At 34.8% G+C, this 21040-nt stretch overlaps 1 protein-coding gene across 1 annotated transcript; it reads left to right on the top strand.

The window, feature by feature from the left end:
- The first annotated feature begins 16876 nt into the window (after positions 1 to 16876).
- LOC106117849 (opsin-1) lies at positions 16877 to 20055 on the top strand. The gene is made up of 9 exons (XM_013312326.1): positions 16877 to 16995; positions 17254 to 17335; positions 17862 to 17982; positions 18052 to 18169; positions 18394 to 18607; positions 18936 to 19083; positions 19162 to 19272; positions 19474 to 19640; positions 19791 to 20055. The coding sequence occupies exons 2-9, from the start codon at positions 17262 to 17264 to the stop codon at positions 19915 to 19917; spliced, it is 1080 nt and encodes a 359-aa protein (XP_013167780.1). The 5' UTR covers positions 16877 to 16995; positions 17254 to 17261; the 3' UTR covers positions 19918 to 20055.
- The last annotated feature ends 985 nt before the right edge of the window (positions 20056 to 21040 follow it).

The following is a 21040-nucleotide window of genomic DNA, read 5'->3' as shown; positions in this document are numbered from 1 at the left end:
ACTTAACAAAGTTTTCAAAGCAGCATGTCTCTGGACCCCAATTAACCGATAACCTATGGGCCGGCCCAGATACTACTAGCGAGACACCGTAGAGCTGGACCTGCGGTAGCCACAAGCGATGGACTGGTAGGAAAAGGCGCAAACAGGCGACTTTGGCGATCACTTTTGTCGGAGACCGAGACATACTTTTCAAAGTTTTGCATAGCGTTTAGAAATGACACGTAAGTATGTATTCCTAATCTACTCAATAAATGAGGGAAATATACTGGAATACGGTAAAAATATTGGAACAAAGGCAGAGACAACCCTGAATCAATTGTGTAGTAAGCTTGATGAAGTAATGGTTGGAAACTTTTCAATGACGATAATAAGTTTTAACGTTTAATTGATTCTTATTTCCTATCAATAAAATTATTAACATCTGGAAGTAAATTATTTGCACTTTGTTACGTAATGCGTTATTATTGTAGTCATGGAGGGGGTAAATTAGATTTTTTTTTTAATAAGAGAAAGGGGTCTGATAAGCGCCGGCACCACCATAATGATTATCAATATGTATGGACATCCTCAACACCATTATAGCTGCAGATGCGTTGCCAGCTTTTAAAAGAAAGTACCGCCTTTAAGACCGTAATACTGCAGAACATTCCCCAAGGCAATTTAAGGCAAAAAAGGTCTGTTAAAGTTATCATTACTAACCTTGGATTATCTACTTTCTTCCCTTTTTTTGCAAATGGATAAGAATCATAAAATATGATTAACATTGTAAAAGACAGTACTCAAATAAATGAAGGTTGAAGCGTCAATAGCCTAATGGTTAATGGAACGAATTTCCGATCACGGGGGTTCGAATCCCGTCATTCAACTATTGTCGTAAACCATATAAGCACAAGCCTACAGCTTAGTTGGAATGGTAAAAAGAAATATTATTAAATTTGCTAATATTTTTATTAAAAAAAAGAAGTTCTTTTTATTGTAAGTGTTTATATAGCTCATAACTGGAATCCCAGTCTTTGAGAAAGTTAGTATTAATAATTAGAAATCAATTTTAATAAATTACACGATTTGACGATTAAGAATTTAGTTAAAAATAAATCTACAAAGTAAACAAAAGCCTTTTACGGTCGTTTCAATACAATTAAGACGACCGACGGAACAATAGCTTTCAAACAATTTAGGTCAATTCGTTCTATAAACGGAAATAAATTTCCGATTAGATATTAGTTTCATCGAATAGACTTCTAAAGTAACAAAAACTATTACATAATATAGCTGTTCGATGTCACTTACCCACAATAATAACTATAGATTGATATGGCTATTTGACCCGGTGGGCAGTAGTCAAACTAACCGCGGACGAGAGCGAAAACGTGTCCGTGGTCCCGTCCCGGTGCGTTGGAGGAACAGAGGGGTTTAGTGGGTATGCCTCCGCTATGGAGGAGAATCCCACATAACTACCGCGTCCCCCCCGGGGCGCGGAGTATGCATAAAGCATTCCCCTCTGAAAAAAAAAAGTAGTCAAACTAAACTACAGCTCAGTAGCGCCCTCTTGTCAACATAAATAAACGTTACAAACGTTTGTACTATTAATACCCAACACCGGCCCAATTCGCTAGAGAGCCATAAACACACACAAACTAGACAAATCCTTTATACTGCAACTGTTATGTTTTTTTTTTCTTTTGTCCATGTAGGTTATATGTATAATCTGATAAAACCAATTGCGATGGTGGCGCCTCTCTTAACTGTTCAGATATCCAACGTTTCCACTATAGATAGAAATATAGGTATTTAACACGAAAAAAGAGTGTTATAAAAAGCATCCGAAATCGACATGCAAGTATGCGTAGATGCATAAATGTAGGAAGCTAGAGAGGTATGTCAGGACCGCGCCGAATTGTCTGTGGTCTCTGCCTACTCATCTGGGTTACTGGTGAGAGTTATCTTTTTGTTGTTGTGTGTAAGTGTGTCACCACGTAACTCTTGCAAAGGTTGCATTAGAATGAAATTTTAAATTTAACGAAAAGAAACGTGGGATACCTTCTATTTTACGCATGTCTTCTGTGTGGGCAAGGTAACCCTGGTCGAGCCGACACATTTGCAACAGATTTTATTGCTGCGTGCATCTTTTGTTGCTAAAATACCTCACATGTTTACAAAATAAAATCTAATGCAATAACTGTATCTATAATCCAGTTCATTAATTGGACACCGAATCGCCTATTGAATTTTCATTTGAAATATGCGGCAAGCATAGCGGTTTATGTGCGGATATGTTGCAGTAAAATCTCGCAGCATATGGAATTTATTAGATCCGATATTATTCGATTCTGTTACTTTATTTGTGTAATAGAATATAACGGGCCTTACTACAAAAATACATAGTATTTCCTTTTTATACCGTAATTATAACGGTAGGGAAGGGATTTTTGACGACCATAGTTTCTTTCATCGGCTTTCAAAGGGTTAAACACGTGTTTAACTAAACAGTGTCTTATAAAATTACAGTGTCTCTTTGCTGTGCTGTTTTTGCTTATTGTGTTGTGATATTGAAAGGAGTAAATGTTATTTTTTTTTAGGTAATCCAGAATAATTTTAATAGCAAATAAAAATTCATTTGCTAGTAGGGAAATAACTGATTTTAAAAACGATCCGAAAAGTCACAATACCAACTTAAAGATATATTTTTCTTTTAATCACTGGCTAACATTAAACATTCTTATTAATATTCGTTCGCATTTAAAAAAAAACCATTCGATTTTTAAATATTTCCAACGTCGAAAATATTTAATTCAATTGTTATTTACTTTATTTTCCCGGCATTGTAAATGCATGTGGTTTCTCATTGTTTAAATATAATTTTTTGATGTTTATTTTATTCTTTTTATATTTAAAATAATTCATAATTACAATAAACGTTGCATTCAATTGCATATCAGAAATTAATTTCTTTATTTTATTTGTTCTTGTGGTTGTGTTTTGTTTATAATAATAATAAAGATAGATTTTTGTTTTATTATGAACATCACTTGAGAAATCTCTCTCTCTTTTAGTTTAAAGAAGAATAAAAGGGATGCAAATATACACATGTGTTTCGATAGTGTCGTAAGCTAAGCTAAGACGTTTATTTATACAAATATCACATTACTTTGTATCTATAACCACGCAACTAATAGGGTTGGCGAACAGCCGTAAAATATAAGTCAAAACATGAAGGCTTATAAAACTTTATGCCGGCGCACATGAGTGAGATAAGACCGGGAAGAAGACTTTGTATCTGTAACCAAGTAATGGTATTAAGAGTAGAAGAAACCGAGTTGAGGCATAGATGTATGAATATAGAAGCGAGAGAAGTGTCTGGAGCGCACTTAATTTATGTCCGTTGTCTCTGCGTAGCAGGAGCGTCGGTGGCATTGGGGTCAAGCACTTGACTTGCAATCTGTATGTTCTGGGTTCGAATCCCGCCATGTACCAATGTGTTTTTCGATTTTCGATTTACATATGTAGATTTATCCGATGTTCATACGATGAAGGAAAACATCGTGATGCAACATACACATATCTGAAAAGAAATTCAATGATATGTGTGAATTCAACCAAACCGCACTGGGACAATGTGGATGACGATGGCCTAGTTACGTTGTCACAGACTTTGGTAGGCTCCGAGCCCCTTAGTTGGGACGTATAGTGAGCTGATGATGATGATGTCTCTGTCGTGGTGATATCGTATAAAAGGTACGTGTATATAGCAATACAATCAATTAGAAATTGAAAACAATTGATTGGGAATAGTGACAAAACAAACAAAGCGGAGTTAAATACACTATTTAGTTTAATTTCGCTCGGGAAAGCTTCATAAAAGATAAGCACGATTATATATTGCTCGTTGTTTTAGTAATAACAATAGCTATTTAATATGTAACATGATTATTTCTTTCATTTATATATAGCAAAGAAATCTGTGTGTCCGTATTTTTAGACAGTATTAGTTAGAATAATTTGGCGCGAATGACGTGCTTTTGGTACAAAGTCCAGTGATAGAATGAATAGTGTGGGGACATAAACATCGACATTTTAGTAAGGCTAGTGTTGCGTCAATACACTGGCACATTTCGATATCGAATAAAATATATTTCGTACACATGATGTATTTGAGTTGCTGATAACGAAAAAATAATTTTTATTTTTTTTTGTTTTTCTTTTTATTCGCAAGGCCGCACTTGTTCCCAGTAATCTCCGGAACGGCTGGACCAATTTTGACAGGACTTTGACGAAAAGGTAGCTGATGAACGTCGAGATGTAGACATTGATGAAGTCGCGGGCGACCGCTAGTTTTTTTTAATAAAACAGATAACAATATGTTTAAAACGGAGATTTCTGTCTCAAAATCTCACGTTAAGCACAGAAAGTAAATGCAATCAAAATTGATAATGAAAGGCATGATGGATGACATAGCTGAATAGGACATAAAACGTCTTTTATCTAGTTCAATCAAGTCAATAATAAAATATCATAAGTGACCGTTCGATCAAATAAGGCCATCGCTCAAGTAATAAATCGAATTGCCGACGCCGCGCCGCGGGCGGCACAGGCCGTATGAAATTGTAGCGGTAACGAACCACTTTGCTAGATGAAAAGAAACTAAAATAGCCAGATCAATCATTATAAATGGAATCGTTATATTAGTGGACATAGATTACATTTAATGAAAGTTCTAGTATGATTTTATATTGTATTAACTCTCGTCCCGACTTTGACCGCGCGGGATTAAAAAATAGACAGTAGCCAATTCTCAGACCTACTGAATAGGTTTTTTTTATAACCGAAGGGGGCAAACGAGCAGCGGTAACACCGAGGTGTTCAACGACACCCATGGAAATCAGCAATACCAGAGGAACCGCAGATGCGTTGCCGACCTTTGAGATGGTAATAAACTCGCTAAATGTATATAAAATTTCATAAAAATCGGTCTTGCCATTTAGGAGGAATATGGTAACTAACATCGTGACACGAGAATTTTATATAAGACTAGCTGTCGACCGCGACTCCGTCCGCGGGGAATTAAAAAACATTAATTAGTAGCCTAAGTGTTCTTCCACAGCGATGAATGGATGGATGTTTGTTACGATATATCTCCAGAACGACTGCATGGATCCCGCTGAAATTTGGCATAGATGGTACACATAAACTACAAATTAAGTTTAATTTATAGCGCCAATAGCCTAATGATTAAGGGTACGGATTTCCGATCACGAGGTCGGGGGTTCGAATCCCGCCATTCGACTATTGTCGTAAACCATATCCTAGCACAAGCTTAAAGCTTATTTGGAATGGTTAAAGAAATATTAGTAAATTTACACAAAAATCTGCTAATATTTCTAATAAAAAAAAATTCTAGTCAAGGGTGAAAGTGGTAGTAATTTGATAAATGCATGAAGGTTGACAAACATCGATTGTTTACAACCCTATAAACGTCTTACTAACAAAGTGTAGAGATAAATTACTATTTTATCTTACTGCCACTTAATTCACTTCTAGCTTGTTCGTACTTCGCAATTGATCAACAAATGACTACGTTTAAAAGGCGGACACCGACTTAATTAGTTCGCTAATTTATCCTATAAAGCTTTCTATTCACGAACCAAGCTGCATTCATTTGTTTCCTTGTTATGTTTTAAACGTTATTATTTTCAATATTATTTTATTTATTTAAGATGTGAAGTATAAACTGTAGAATATTATTAACAAATTATGAGCTATCACAATACTAGGGGTCACCCGCGACACCGTCTGCGCGGAATTAAAACAAAGTTGAGTGGCATATGTGTTCTTACAGATTATGTTTATTTGCCAAATTTCATCGAAATGCGTTCAGAGGTTCTGGAGATACCTTCAAATAAATATTCATCCATCCATCCATCCAAAACATTCGCATTTGTAATATTAGTAAGATTTTTATATGATAAGTAATAACTCATTTAAAGTAGACTCGATTCCCACAGAAGGATATTTTAAGCGTCTATAATAACTATAAATAAACGAATAACTTTAAACATTGTTTTATTATTAAAATAAATTCTAGCTTATTTTACTTTTTATCTGGAAGATTTTAATCATCATATGAAGATTGTGTCATTTACGATTTTTAACATAAGAACCACGCACGACTTATAATTTGACGGGATAGAAATTCGTACCTCTATCAAAAAGTCATTGAGACAAAGTCACTGTTAACTAATCAAATTATTATATTTAAAAAAAAATGAATTCTTTATTTGAATTACAGTACAAATGCTGAGGTCCGTGCATGGCACGTTTTATATTACCTATTTGTGTAACCTAACCGAATTTAGTGGTCGACGCGTTTAAGTACATGCCAATAAATTAAGAAGACATTTACATTTTGTGGCAAGCGAGCGCCTGTCGCACTCTTAGAGTTTGCTCAGCGGCAGTCGTTCGGAAAAGAGTCAATATTTATACCTTTTAAATATTCAGTAGGAAAGTAAAACAAGTAGGTGTAGCTTCTATACTATGTGACATAGTATAGTCCATCGATGTGATTAATTCGAAGGCATCTTAGTTCAATAAGGCTGCATAGTCGGCGGCTCAGGGGTTAAGCACTTCACTTGCATTCTACAGTTCCTGGTTTCGAATCCCGCCATGTACCAATGTGTTTTTCGATTTCCGATATACATATGATCCGACGTTCTTACGGTGAAGGAAAACATCGTGATGCAACCTGCACAAATCTGAGAAGAAATTCAAAGATATGTGTGAAGTCAACCAACCCACACTGGGCCAGCTTGGTTGACTATGGCCTCTCGGTGGGGACGTATAGTAAGCTGATGATGATGATGTTGTCTTACGGCAGTATATAGAAAGCGGAGAATTTCATACTATGAAAGATATTAGCGAAGAACAAGCCATGGGTTTTCATCCTAATATTATAAATGCGATTGTTTGAAAGGATGAATAGATAGATGTTTGTTAGAATATATCTCCAGAACGGCTGTATGGATCTCGCTGAAATTTCTCACAAATGTAGAATATAGTCTGTAAGAACACATAAGCTACTAATTGAATTTTCTTTTAATTTCGCGAGGACGGGGTCGCGGGCGACAGCTAGTCTCTTTATAAAACATATCGTCATCTCTGTCATTATCTTTGACAAAAAGAGATAACAATATGTTTTAAATGGGGGTTTTGGTTTCAAAAAACCACACACCAAGTAATGGACATATAATTACGTACCGTGTGTTTCCACTGACGAAAATATTTATACAAGAACATATTGTTGCCTCTAATAGTTTAAATGGAAAGAGAAGGATGTCGATAGTTTTTTGAACATTTGTTGTAGCAGTGAAAACCGACGGTTATTGTGATGTAAGCATTACTTAATTTTGCATTCACCTAATTTATTTACTTAAAATTTTATTATATAAGTTCAAAAGTAATTAGCCATTGTTCTCTTCTCTGATGTAAAATTTATGAATAAAAATATATTTAGAACCCGAGCGCAATAAAAAAATTCCATAAGCAAAGAATAATAAATTTGTTTGGAAACAAGATGCTCGTAAAAAGGCGGATCTGTAATTGTTTCCTAAAAGGAAAACTCATAACTCGAATAAATTAAAAAAATAGAAATTTATCAAGAGAAGTATTTGATTGCTTTTAAATACTCATTTATATTTTTAATTTGTTGTAAAAACGAAATAATTACGCCAAAATAAAACTAATAAATTATTTAATTCGATTTAAAATGTTTAATAAAAAAATAAAATGTAATTTTATAAAATTAAATTTAATTATATCATTCGAAATCTTTAATAATTAAATAACAAAAGCTTCAATTAATTTATAACAATTTTTTGTTGTGTTTTTTCAATTAATAACAATAAGTTCATTTATTAATTTAATTACAAGATCGTTTTATATAAATTTCAAATTGAAAACACACGTCGCGCTCACAAACAAGGATTACATTATATTAATGAAACGATTATATTCAATATATACGCTTGGGACTTTCGAAATGAAAACAATTTATTCTATTATTCAAGTAACAACCAATAGCACAGAAGTTAAATATTTAAATTTAAAAAAAAAAACTGAATTATTTGTATACTGGCCAGCATTATAACTGTAATATGAAGGAGGTTTTACAAGAATAAAGTATTACAAATTAATCTTTCCTACACATTACAAAAAAAAAACAAAATAAAAGTATAACAGTGTTATTGTACAGTAACTACATAACATTTATTTGACGAAGGATGTTCTTCTTTTACCTTGATCTCTCGTCTTTTATATCTTCTCTTTAACGCAATAAATTTTCCATCTTGCTTATCCATTTACTAGCGGTTGCTCGCGACTTCGTCTGGCAAAATTAAAGATACCCGCGTAAATTAGCTTACTTCCTGTCCAAGTTTTTTCAAAATCGGTGCTGTAACTCCGAAGATTACTCGCATTAATCGCGACCTTGTAGACAAACGTATAGGTATACAGATAAACATTAAAAAAGTCAAATATGTTTTTTTTTCTCGATATTACATTCAGACTCTCCATTATGATTTATATAATCATCATCATCATCATCAGCTCACTATATGTCCCCACCGAGGGGCTCGGAGCCTACCCTAAGTTAAGGGTGATTAGGCCATAGTCAACCACGCTGGCCAAGTGCGGGTTGGTTGACTTCACACATATCTTTGAATTTCTTCTCAGATATGTGCAGGTTGCATCATGATGTTTTCCTTCGTTACATATGTAAATCGAATAACACATTGGTACATGGCGGGATTCGAACCCAGGACCTGCAGATTGCAAGTCAAGTGCTTGACCACTGAGCCACTGACGCTCTCGATGATGACGATGATTTATATAGAACATAACCAACAATTTATATTTAGATATTTCTGTATTGCATTTACGATAAAGATGATGATGTTATTCTAATCTCGTCAAGTTTCTTTCAGTCTTCTTGATACTTGACAAACCCTTTTGTAATGAGAATGGTTGAGTTTACTTCAAGCGTACATTGTATACCAACTTGTTCAAGTTACAGTCTTGGGACTATTAAGGCTGGAAACTTTGATCGTTCTTCAAATTACTCCCGGCGCAATTTAAACTGTTCGTTTATGAAAAAACCTTAAGCTTTTAACTTTTGCTCTTCTCATTGTTAATCTAATTTATTTCATTAGATTTATTTTAATATGTCACTTATATTTGTGTTACTGCACGTATTCCTTTGGTGTTCTTGGATATTTTGACGAATTTATTTAAATAATCAAACATATGAGTATGCGTTCTTATCATTTTCTTCCTTTGAATTTTTCTGACACTCCTATCACGTAATATAGCCCGCGACTCCGTCGGTGTGGGATTAAAAATTTAATTATTAGCGTATGTGTTCTTCCAGGCTATGTTCTACATATGATGGAGATACTTTCAAACAAACATCCATCCATCTAATTCATTTTTACACATCACATTCGCATTTAAAATATTAGTAAGATATATTTTTAATATTCACACTCCACCCCCCCCACATATCCACCATCACCCTTAACTTAGGGTAGGCTCCGAGCCCCTCGGTGGGGACGTATAGTCAGCTGATGATGATGATGATGATTCTTAATTTTGTCTCGGTATAGTCTAGCATTTAATTTCTTTAGTCTATTTCTCTAAAAGTCTAAAAAAGTGAAATCCGAAAAATAAATTAGCAACGAGTAAATAGGAAAGTCATTAGGAAGAAAAAGATGCTTCAAATTCTAGTACTTTTTGTCGGATTAAAAATGAATCCCTAACTAAACAAAGTTGGTAACAAGTTGTTCCCGGTATGTAAATCCGGGTTATTCGAGGCAACTGTACAGCTGTTGCAACAAGAAACCGCCTTCGTGTGTCCGTGATCTGGTTTCATATTTACATAATTCATGTGCTGCTTTGTCGCGTTAAATCGGGGAAGTTTTAGATTTTATTTTTAGATGTCATAGATTTTTTACCACCATTTCTCTTATAAGGTAAGGGAAGTGGAAGTGGATGTGGACTTTCCCGATGTGAGGATGCATGGGAAGGGAAAATATTTTCTTTCTGTGCATCCTCTCCTCCGTTAAATAAAGGTAGGCAACACATATGCAATTGCGTATGTCTATGGGCAACGGTCACTTCGCTATTTCAGCGATTTTAGTCCACTCGCTCGTTTGCCACTTTATGATATAAAGAAAACCGTCTTTCATTCTTGAGTACAATACAGTAAAATAATGGAATACGTTCCCAACGTCAATGTTCCTGATTTGATTCTTTAATTTTGCATTAAAACTAGAATTTGCATGTGTCTTCGCTCGCGTCTAACTATATAAAAACATGTAGTAATTAATATAACGTATGTCTCCCGTGTTCCCAACAGTGAAAGAATTCAAAACGGTTAAATAATTTCAGAACCTATTCAATGCAAACAATCAAATCTTTCCTATTTATCATGTAATATTATAAAAACGAATGTTTATTTGGATTTTGTTACTAGGTATCTCCAGAACGGCTCAATCTCGCTGAATTTTGTGTCATTTTATTTATTTAATTCCACGCGGACGAAGTCGGGAACCACTGCAAGTATTAGTATTGATTACAATTAGAAATACTAATCATTAATTTGCTACCCTACTTTTATAAAACTACATCTCCATTAGTCTAAAAAAAATATGAAATAAAATTGATATTGAACAATAGCGATTTCTCTATGAAAATGTACACTAGCCAGCAACAATTTTCAATCGTATGCACTGCAACTAACGCACTGTAACGATCCGCTTTATTGAAAACTTTTAATAGAAAACGCATGTTGCTCTCAGCTATAAATTTATATACCATTGTTGCTTTTACAGGTTTAAAAATAAAATAACTTTTGATCTTTACTTACAGGTTTACCCTAATATGATTTACTTTGAAATATTTATTGGATTATCAATTAATATCTTAATAAGACATATAATAAATATTGCCTCTCATCCCACTGCCCTTATCGCTACAGAGGGTCGGCAGAGTATGTACTCCTCCATACATCTCTGTCAGCCTTCATACCTGAATCTACCCCCTTCTTACATATCCTCTTTCACACAATCCATCCATACTTTTTCCCCTAATATTTTCTGTACGTAACATTTAAAATAATTATATTATATTTAGTAAACATGATGTATTTACATTGCTGATAAGGAAATAACAAGTAAAGAGTTGTTAAATGATGACTTAAGGAACCACTTAGGGAGCTACTTACCGTAGATACGTTAAACAGCAGTTTTTATGTGATTTACTAGACTAAATGCCAAACCTCTAGGGAAAATAATAATTAATTTACTAATATTTGAAATACGAAAGTTTAGATGGATGAACGGATGTTTGTTGGATCCCAACAACGGCTACATGTATCTGGCTGAAAGTTTGCATAGATGTAGAACATAGTTTAAAAGAACACAATTACTAAGTTTTTTTTTATTTCCGCGTTTATGGCAATAGCTATTATAATAGTTCTATAATCCATCTACGTAATTCGACCATTATAAACGCGCTTTGTTACATTTATATCGTGAATCGGATGAAAATTATCTGGCGTTAATTTGGAAAGTTTCGCTCGTAAATTTTGTGGCCATTGATAAAATCTCATATTTGGACATCAATTAAAACGGATTTAGATTATCTTTCTTTCAAATGGATATATTTTCATAAGCTTTTAATATAAACATTTTTATAATATTACTAGCTGTTAATGTTGACTTCAAAAGTTTAAAAGAATAACTTTATAAGTAGCCTATGTGTTCCAAGAGACTGTTTTCTATATGAATACTAAATGTCGCCCGCGACTCCGTTCGCCCGGGATTAAAAATAGATGTTGACCGATTCTCAGACCTACTCAATATGCTCACAAAATTTCATGAGAATCAGTCAAGCCGTTTCGAAGGAGTATGGGAACGAAAATTGTGACACGAGAATTTTATATGTCATTAACATTCATCCAAACATTAAGTTTTACTAATATTATAAATGCAAATGTTTGGATGAATGAATGTATGTTAGAAGGTATCTCCAAACGGCTGCATAGATCTCTCTGGAATTTTGCATAAATGTAGAACATAGTTTGGAGGAACACAAAGGCTATTAATTAAGGCATAATACCGCGCGGACGGTATCGCGGGCGATAGCTCGTTTATAATATTAGGAAGATACTAAGATATTGACTATTGATTTCATGCTTCATTCCCTTGCATTTTTGTTCTAAGTTTTTAAAAAAATAGAAAAAGTAAAACTTCGGAGTCTTATGTAAAAGTGTAGCTACTTTTCGCCAACTTGTGGACGGGTATGTAAATTCGTTCCACGGCGTCCACAGCTCGAGTTTGCGAACAGCATACGTCCGAGAATACATAATTCATGAGTTTATATACTAGGAACACGCAGGTTCGTTATATACTCTTCAGTCGCCTTGCCTGTCATGATACATAGTCAATATTATGTAGATACAGTCGAGGACTTTAGTTTACTACCCTATTGCAACGTTATTATATTTATAATATAACCATCGCTTTTCATTACAAATTTATTCGCATAATATTGTTTTCTACTCACTAAAAATATATATATCAATATTTAAATAATAGATGCGTAATGTGAGCGATTTAGTGACATACAAATTTACAAGATTATTTTATCATAATAGTGGGTCGGAAATTAAATTCTTTGACACTAAACTTGTTTGAAAAAAAATATATTTTCACTATTTAATAGGTCAATAACATTTCGCTTAAATTCTCTTTGGTGAATACAGAAAAATAAAACAAAAGTTTCCCCAATAACTGGAATTTAAAACAAAATATACCGGCAACAAGCTATAACCATACTAATCCCAGTCGTAATGCAAGGAATTAATGTTGCTGAACAATGATACTTTATTGAGCTCGCGAATATTTATGATCGAACAGTTACAAATTCGAAACGCAATTATAAACTAATCCACGCATAAATCGACAAAAATACATTTTACAAACTGATTTATTATTTCCGATTTAAATATAATTTGGTTTATTTGCAATTTATAACTATTTATAGCTTTCGCTAACGACTATATACACGCGGAATTACAAGAAACATAATTATAATAGTAGCCTATGTGTTCTTGCAGTTTATGTTCTATATGTATGTTAAATTTAAGCAAAACTCATACAGCCATCTACACATTCGCATTTATAATATTAGTAAGATAATAATTTGAAACCTACAACTAGTTAGTGTACACGGCTTTGCGTGCGATTTTGTTTTCGTCAACTGTTTCCTTTTCTGTACTCCTGGTACTTTGATATAATTATAATCGCTAATATCGCGTTAGTTAACGTACACTTATAATTCTTCTTTCTTTTATTTTTTCTTATCTTTTTATTTAATTTTTAGAGTTCTGTACCTGATAGGAAACTTACGGAACCCTTATAAGATCACTTTGTTGTCCGTCCGTATGTCTGTCTGTCTAAAACCTTTTTTTTAACAATAAAATAGGTTATCTATGAGTCGTTGCATAACTTTAGTTATTTTATTATTTTTAAACACAAAATAAATCCCCGTAATGAAATAGAGCTGTACAGTTATGAAAGCTAGTTAAAAGCTTTTACGTCAAACGACAAATGGCTATTGACCAAGTCTGTCGAGTAACGTAATGAAAATTTTCGTCGGAACTACATTTTAATTGGAATTGCAAGTTCACTTTTGTACCAGGGCTTCATAGTCCGCTCGAGTGAAACGACAGAATACGTTACTTTCATTGAATGAGGATCGTAATGGCATACGTTTGAAGGCACTTTTATTCGAACTTTAGCTGCATTTTATATATAGAGTCTTAAGTTTAAAGCCCACTACACACTTTCAGTTTTAATTTTACATGCCGAATATTAAAACACACGCGTGTAAAAACTGGGGACCTAGTAGGATTATTTATGAAAAATTTTCGTATCTTTATCGTCCAACAATTCTCATACAAATTATATCGAACACGTTACGTATACGTTCTCGCAATATCACGAAAATATTCATGATATACTCTTGGTAAATGTGTACTTAATAAAAATTCTGTCAACCGACTACTACTACTCCGCATTGACCCAAAGTGGGTCTTACGTCTTCTCCTGCCAGTTCATAGCATGTAGCTCCCGCAGTTCCAGCTCTACGGCGTATCGCCAGCAGTACCTGGACCGGCCGATGGGTCGGCGGCCAGTCGGGGTCCTTTCCGGGGCTTTGGCCTTTCGATCTTCCCCCGTCCTCATAAGATGACCCATCCATCGGAGTCTGTGAGCTTTCGCTTCTCCGCTGATAATCGGTCATCCACCAGCGTCTCAATTGCTGTCAACGTAAATAATAAAAAGAGATGTTTAATTAAATACTTTTATATGATAGCTTTCGCGTGGAAAATAAAAAAACGTAATAAATTTCACATATGACAGCTGTTAAAGTAGAGTAATAAAACTCCGCCTTAACAGTAAGACGATAAATTTGCAAAACAACCTTAATGTATTGCTATTAATATAATACGTGAGAAACAATATTTTGTCGTATAATTTTAACAGCCCTTTTATACAGTGAATGTGGTACTGAAATGGCGCACATCGCGTACATAACATAGTACGTAACTAAATAATAATATTATTTATCATAAACTAGCTGTTCCTGCGACAACGTCCCCGTGAAATTCTGTTTTTGTGTGGTATTTTATTTATTTAGGCTACTTATTTTATTAAAACTTGTAGTATATTACGACAAATATAAAACACATAAAACTCTCATATTCTAATACTTTCTCAAACTTTCATCCCCTATTAACTTTCTTTTATATCATAAAGTGGCAAACGAGCGAGCGGCCACCTGGAATCACTTAAATAGCGAAGTGACCGTTGCCCATAGACATACGCAATTGCATATGTGTTGCCTACCTTTAATCGACGGAGGACAGGATGCACAGAAAGAGAATATTTTCCCTTCCCATGCATCCTCTCATCCGGAAAGTCCACTACCACTTCCCTTCCTTTCCTTATAAGGAAAAGAGTGGGAAGGGATAGAGGACTAAATTAGGCCTTCGGGACGCACATTCATCAGACGAAACGCGGAATTGCTTCCACTTCACGCCTGTCTTCTATGTGGTCGTGGTATTTCACCGGGCGAGCCGGGCCAATTCGTGCGGAGATGTTAAAGCGGGCTCTACCACTGTAAAAACTGTTACATAGGCTACTTATTTAGTTTATTCCAAATCCCACGCGGATAGAATTGCAGGCGACAGCAAGTATAAAGAATACACGAATTTCGATAAACCTGTGAGCTAATTCATCATATCATTCAACCACGAATAGTAACTGTATGCGTAACAAATTGCGAATTGTATCAATTCTTTTATAGGTATATTTTCTAAGATGTTTCACAATAGAATACAAATAAGGGGTACGTTACACTTAATCTGGCAACATTATACGCTCCTAACACCTTGCTCCGGATAAATAATTCAAAAGCTCTTGACCTCACGCCACGCAGAGCTTTGTGCGAGCCGCGTGGCTTCTAAAGTACTACATAAAGCTCTGTTTACTCTTCACTATACAGATTTATTTTATATAAACGATATTTATACAAAATAAGAAATCAATCCTAAGACATTAAAGTCTATTGAAATTATAAAAATAAAATTGGGATTTTTTAAATTTAATTTGTAAAAATGAAAATTCAACGGTAATTTTTTTGTAAATCATCACATCAACACATCACTTTGTTTGAATTTGCTCTTAGAAAAAAAAAATTACGTGTTTATTAAATTACTTGACGACCTATTGTTCGTTTGACAATAATTAAATATTTTTTTTTAAAACAGATTTAAACTTTTCTTCACCAAATTAACGTTAGCTATACCTAATTTCACTTTGATCTTTGACAACAATAAACCCGATTCATAGAGTAAAAATAAATAGACGCATCAATTGTTTTGTTTATTATTATTTGAAACTATTCATATGTTAAATTGAATTTTAGAATTGCATATAATACTGTACGGAATTGATACCGCACGTTCAAGATTTATCTTGCAACCATAAATTTCTATAAGACAAAGGAATTTGAAGGCAGGTAAGTGTTATAAGTCCGCCATAATTCATTCTTATCGAAACCTTTTTGTGAAATTTATATTCATATGCGAATTTACTACTCCACTGTCCGGTTTGGAAAAATGGATTGAGTAATATAAAAAAAAAAATTTAAATATCTCTTTTAAAATTTTAAAAGTAACTGTCGCACGTAACTGTAATTCCGTTCGTATGGAATTATAAAAAAAATTATTAAGTAGTCTATGTGTTCTTCCAGACTATGTTCTACATCTATGCCAAATTACAGCGAGATCTGTTCGGCCGTTCTGGAGATATCTTCTAACAAACATCAATCTATCCATCTAAACTATCTTATAGGCTACTCCTTTTTTTTCAGAGAGGAATGCTTTATGCATACTCCGCGCCCCGGGGGACGCGGTAGTTATGTGGGATTCTCCTCCATAGCGGAGGCATACCCACTAAAACCCTCTGTTCCTCCAACGCATCGGGACGGGACCACGGGCACGAATCCTAGACTAACCTACTAAGACACCTCCCCCCCCCCCAGTTGTTGGCAGCGAGTAATTTTGGACTAGTCCACATTCTAAATTTCCCAAAACACTACTTATTTCCCAAATTTGATTAACCTTTAAGTACCAATGTCACCTCACCTACAAGAATAATATCTAATTATGAATATTGGATTTCTAGTTACAAATGTTAATCCCGTAAAATATTAGTATAAAAGGTGTTTCTTTCTTGAAGTAAACGAGTAGTCTCCGACTAGCCCCGGCAACCCGAACAGGGAAGGTGTACCAAAGACTGGAGTAGTTCATATTGATTTTCTCCAAGTCTTTGGTTTTAGCCTAACTTCCTGATTCCAACTATTATACAAAACCAAAAGGTAAATACTTTCAAACTGTTCTAGAGAGTCTTTAATAATGTTCAGGGTCCTTAATTGCCACTTAAGTATACTTTATTAACGTGGATTTCTTATAAAAATTACCATTAAGGATCTTCTTAGTAATCCTCATTCCATTTTAAATGATCAAAGTAAACTTATAAATTACTATTGATAAAAACGTTTTCCTACTTTCTTACTAGAGGCACAGTTCTCTTTGTCTTTTTTTCTTCTCTTATAATACTTATTATTTTCCATTAGACGGCAAGATGATGTACGGCAGTAACCAAACTGTAGTAGACATGGTTCCAGCTGATATGATGGATTTAATCGACCCACACTGGTAAGCCTTTCTATATTTTACTTTAAGCACGTATTTCATAAAACTTTAAACAGAGAGACTGAACTCTTAAGAGTAAAGGATACATCTTTAACAGTGGTAGAACTTTAACATCTTCGCACGAATTGGCCCGGCTCGCCCGGTGAAATACCACGACCACACAGTAGACAGGCGTAAAGTGGAAGCTATTTCGCGTTTCGTCTGCCGAGTATGCGTCCCGGAGGCCTAATTTAATCCTCTTTCCCTTCCCACCCTTTTTCTTATAAGGAAAGGATGGGAAGTGGAAGTGGATGAGAGGATGCATGGAAAGGGAAAATATTTTCTCTCTGTGCATCCTCTCCTCCGTCGATTAAAGGTAGGCAACGCATAGGCAATTGCATATGTCTATGGGCAACGGTCACTTCGCTATTACAGCGATATTAGGTGGCCACTCGCTCGTTTGCCACCTTGTGATATTAAAAAACAATCATTTTTACAATATTTTAATAATTATGGTCCAGTATATTTTTATCAATCGTCTTATTTGCAGGTACCAATTTCCACCCATGAATCCATTATGGCATGGTCTTTTAGGCTTCACTATAGGTGTTCTTGGCTTTATATCCATCATTGGTAATGGAATGGTTATCTACATTTTTACATCTACTAAGGTATTTTAACAATTCCCTCATTAATGTTACTAATATGAGTTATTATTAAAACGTTTCACTTGTTTACAGAATCTTAAGACGCCTTCCAATTTGCTCGTCGTCAATCTTGCCTTCTCCGACTTTTTGATGATGTGTGCGATGGCCCCTGCAATGGTTATTAACTGTTACAATGAAACTTGGGTATTCGGTTAGTATACGAACATTTTATTAACCACTAGCTGTCGCCAACGACTCTGTCCGCGCGGTATTAAAAAAATTTCAGTAGCTTTTGTGTTCTTCCAGACTATATTCTATCGTACATCTATGCCAAATTTTATTTATATCCATCATCTATACAGCCGCCTTGTAACAAACTTTCATCCATCTTTTTTTTAACAACAGCGTTCTTTTTAATTCTTCTTTTACTTTCAGGTCCTTTTGCCTGTGAGCTGTACGGTTGTGCTGGATCACTATTCGGTTGTGTGTCAATATGGACTATGACAATGATAGCATTTGATCGATACAATGTCATCGTAAAAGGTATCGCTGCTAAACCCATGAGTAAGAACGGCGCACTGGCACGTATTCTTGCGGTTTGGATTGCTGCCTTAGCTTGGACTCTGGCCCCGTTCTTTGGATGGAATAGGTAATGTATAATTACATTCATTTATTCATTATGCGTTGTCTGACTATTATCCCTCTTCATGGCCTTATCCTATTCATGTAGGGTCGGCACACGAGGTTTTATGATCCTTAAGATTTTGACTTAATCTTTACAGCTTGCATGACGCCAACTCTACTTGGGAAGAATATTGTAGAAATACAATTATTTATTATATATTAGTAGACTGCAACAGAATCGTACCAACTAATATTGAGAGATAATCCGGTTATGGACTTAGGATTCTGTTCAATAGTCATAATGAGATTTAATCATTCAAGCTTATATATTTGAATCATGATGATACTTTCAGATATGTGCCGGAGGGAAACATGACAGCATGTGGAACTGATTACCTAACTAAGAACTGGAACAGCCGCAGCTACATCCTCGTGTACTCAATTTTTGTCTACTTCGCGCCACTTTTACTTATCATCTATTCCTATTTCTTCATTGTAAAGGTAAAGTTTCTCACAACATGTAAAATTTCTTCTTAATTATAATTCCTAATCGTATTGTTTTCACCATATGATTTTCAGGCGGTGGCTGCTCATGAGAAGACTATGCGAGAACAAGCTAAGAAGATGAATGTTGCTTCGCTTAGGTCATCTGAGACAGCCAACGCTAGCACTGAATGTAAATTGGCTAAGGTAAGTGCTCATAGACAAGTAAGAAATCTAATTAACGACAAATACAACATGCAGATGTCCATGCGCGTCGATGAACACCTCGATGTTCCCACTGTTCGTTTGTCCCCTTGTCTTATAAAAAAATACCCGCATCGTAATCAAAACTAACAAATCGCAATATTCCTAGGGTCGGTAATCCTGATAGTTATTTATTTTTTATAGGTGGCACTAATGACGATATCTTTATGGTTCATGGCCTGGACGCCGTATCTCATCATCAACTTCACGGGCATCTTCGAGAGCGCTCCTATCAGCCCACTAGCCACCATCTGGGGCTCACTTTTCGCCAAGGCTAATGCTGTTTACAACCCCATTGTATACGGTATCAGGTAACTAATTCTTATTAGGATTTTGATTTGATTTTTTATTTTATTTACTCTTGGTACTACACTTGGGCTTAAGGTAGGCGTACAATTAAAATTCCGGTATCAACTCCCACAATATTAATATAGTTTATCTGATTCATTATATTTTTACAGTCATCCAAGATATCGAGCGGCGTTGTACAAGAAATTCCCTTCATTATCTTGTGAGGCGACGTCAGACGACAGCGAATCTGCGATATCTCGAGCTACAAATGTTTCCGAAGAAAAACCATCTGCTTGATCTCCCAGATAAAAGGGACAGATATTCCATAATCAATATCTTGCCAGAGACTACTCCTTTATTGGCAAAATACTTGGCTTTGTTGTACGGATTAACGATGTAACTAAATAATAAAAAGCAATTGGTTCAAAACCTTTATTATTGTCTTTTACTTTTGTTATTTCAATGTTATTGTTTTGAAATAATTTTAAGTCTAATACGTCTTTATGAAAAATGATAACACTCACGTATATTCGTCCGGTGGCGGCACCCAGTAGTTTAGAGCCCATCGGGAGCCTTCATCAGGGTGAGTGGGAGTATTTATTCTGGAGCAACGGGCCGCGTCCGCGAAATAATACCAGTCCCAATCACCCTGATGAAGGCCCCCGATGGGCTCGAAACTAGTCGGTGCCGCCACCGGATGAATATACGTGAGTGTTTAGCCGTTTTTATATAAGTTTATTATAATCTCTCACGAAAATTTGAATAATTTAAATTATACTACAGTCAAGATTAAATTAACTCGCTTACTTTTCCTAGTTGATTAAAAATAAATGTGCCTATATTAAATAATAATGTACATTTTCAACGAATTCCTATACACGTGGCAAATGCGTGCAACGTGACTTCATTTACTGAAGAATTTGGCGGGACTACGTGCTGGATCTACACGGATCGTCATCCTGCTTGAAATGGCGTATAAAGCTATAATATGTTTTAGAATCGAAATAATTGTATATAGTTACATCTAGTCTTAATCTAAATAATATCAATGCCAATGTTTGAAAGATGGATGAATTTTTGAGAACAGCAAAAAAGATCTGGATGTTTTTTTTATCCTGGAAAAATGTAAGATTGCTTAAGTTTTTCTTTGCTTTTGTCATAATAATCGAGCACCTGAAGCATTCGCTGATGAAATCACGACCAACAACGTTCTAAAGGCAATGCCAAATAGTGAAATTGCAAATAATTCGAATGGTTTTTACACTAAGCTATCAAATAAAGTGTACTTAAGCCATATCACTAGAATAGTTCAAACTGATATAACATTAAGTGCTGGGGAATCAGGCAAACGGTAATTTAATTCCCTGGACGATATCCAAATGCCCCAATTACTAAATGCAATAACCAGGCTCGAGCCAAA

The sequence above is a fragment of the Papilio xuthus genome, unplaced genomic scaffold, assembly GCF_000836235.2.
Source record: "Papilio xuthus unplaced genomic scaffold, Pxut_1.1 DF827679.1, whole genome shotgun sequence".
NCBI lineage: Eukaryota > Metazoa > Arthropoda > Insecta > Lepidoptera > Papilionidae > Papilio > Papilio xuthus.
This window is presented reverse-complemented; position numbering and strand designations above follow the sequence as displayed.

Bases quoted from the DNA above. Each gene is read 5' to 3' on its own strand.
- LOC106117849 (XM_013312326.1), top strand. From the start codon at position 17,262: ATGATGTACGGCAGTAACCAAACTGTAGTAGACATGGTTCCAGCTGAT. The intron at 17,983-18,051 runs GTATTTTAACAA...ACTTGTTTACAG, and splicing joins ACATTTTTACATCTACTAAG to AATCTTAAGACGCCTTCCAA. The intron at 18,608-18,935 runs GTAATGTATAAT...TGATACTTTCAG, and splicing joins CCGTTCTTTGGATGGAATAG to ATATGTGCCGGAGGGAAACA.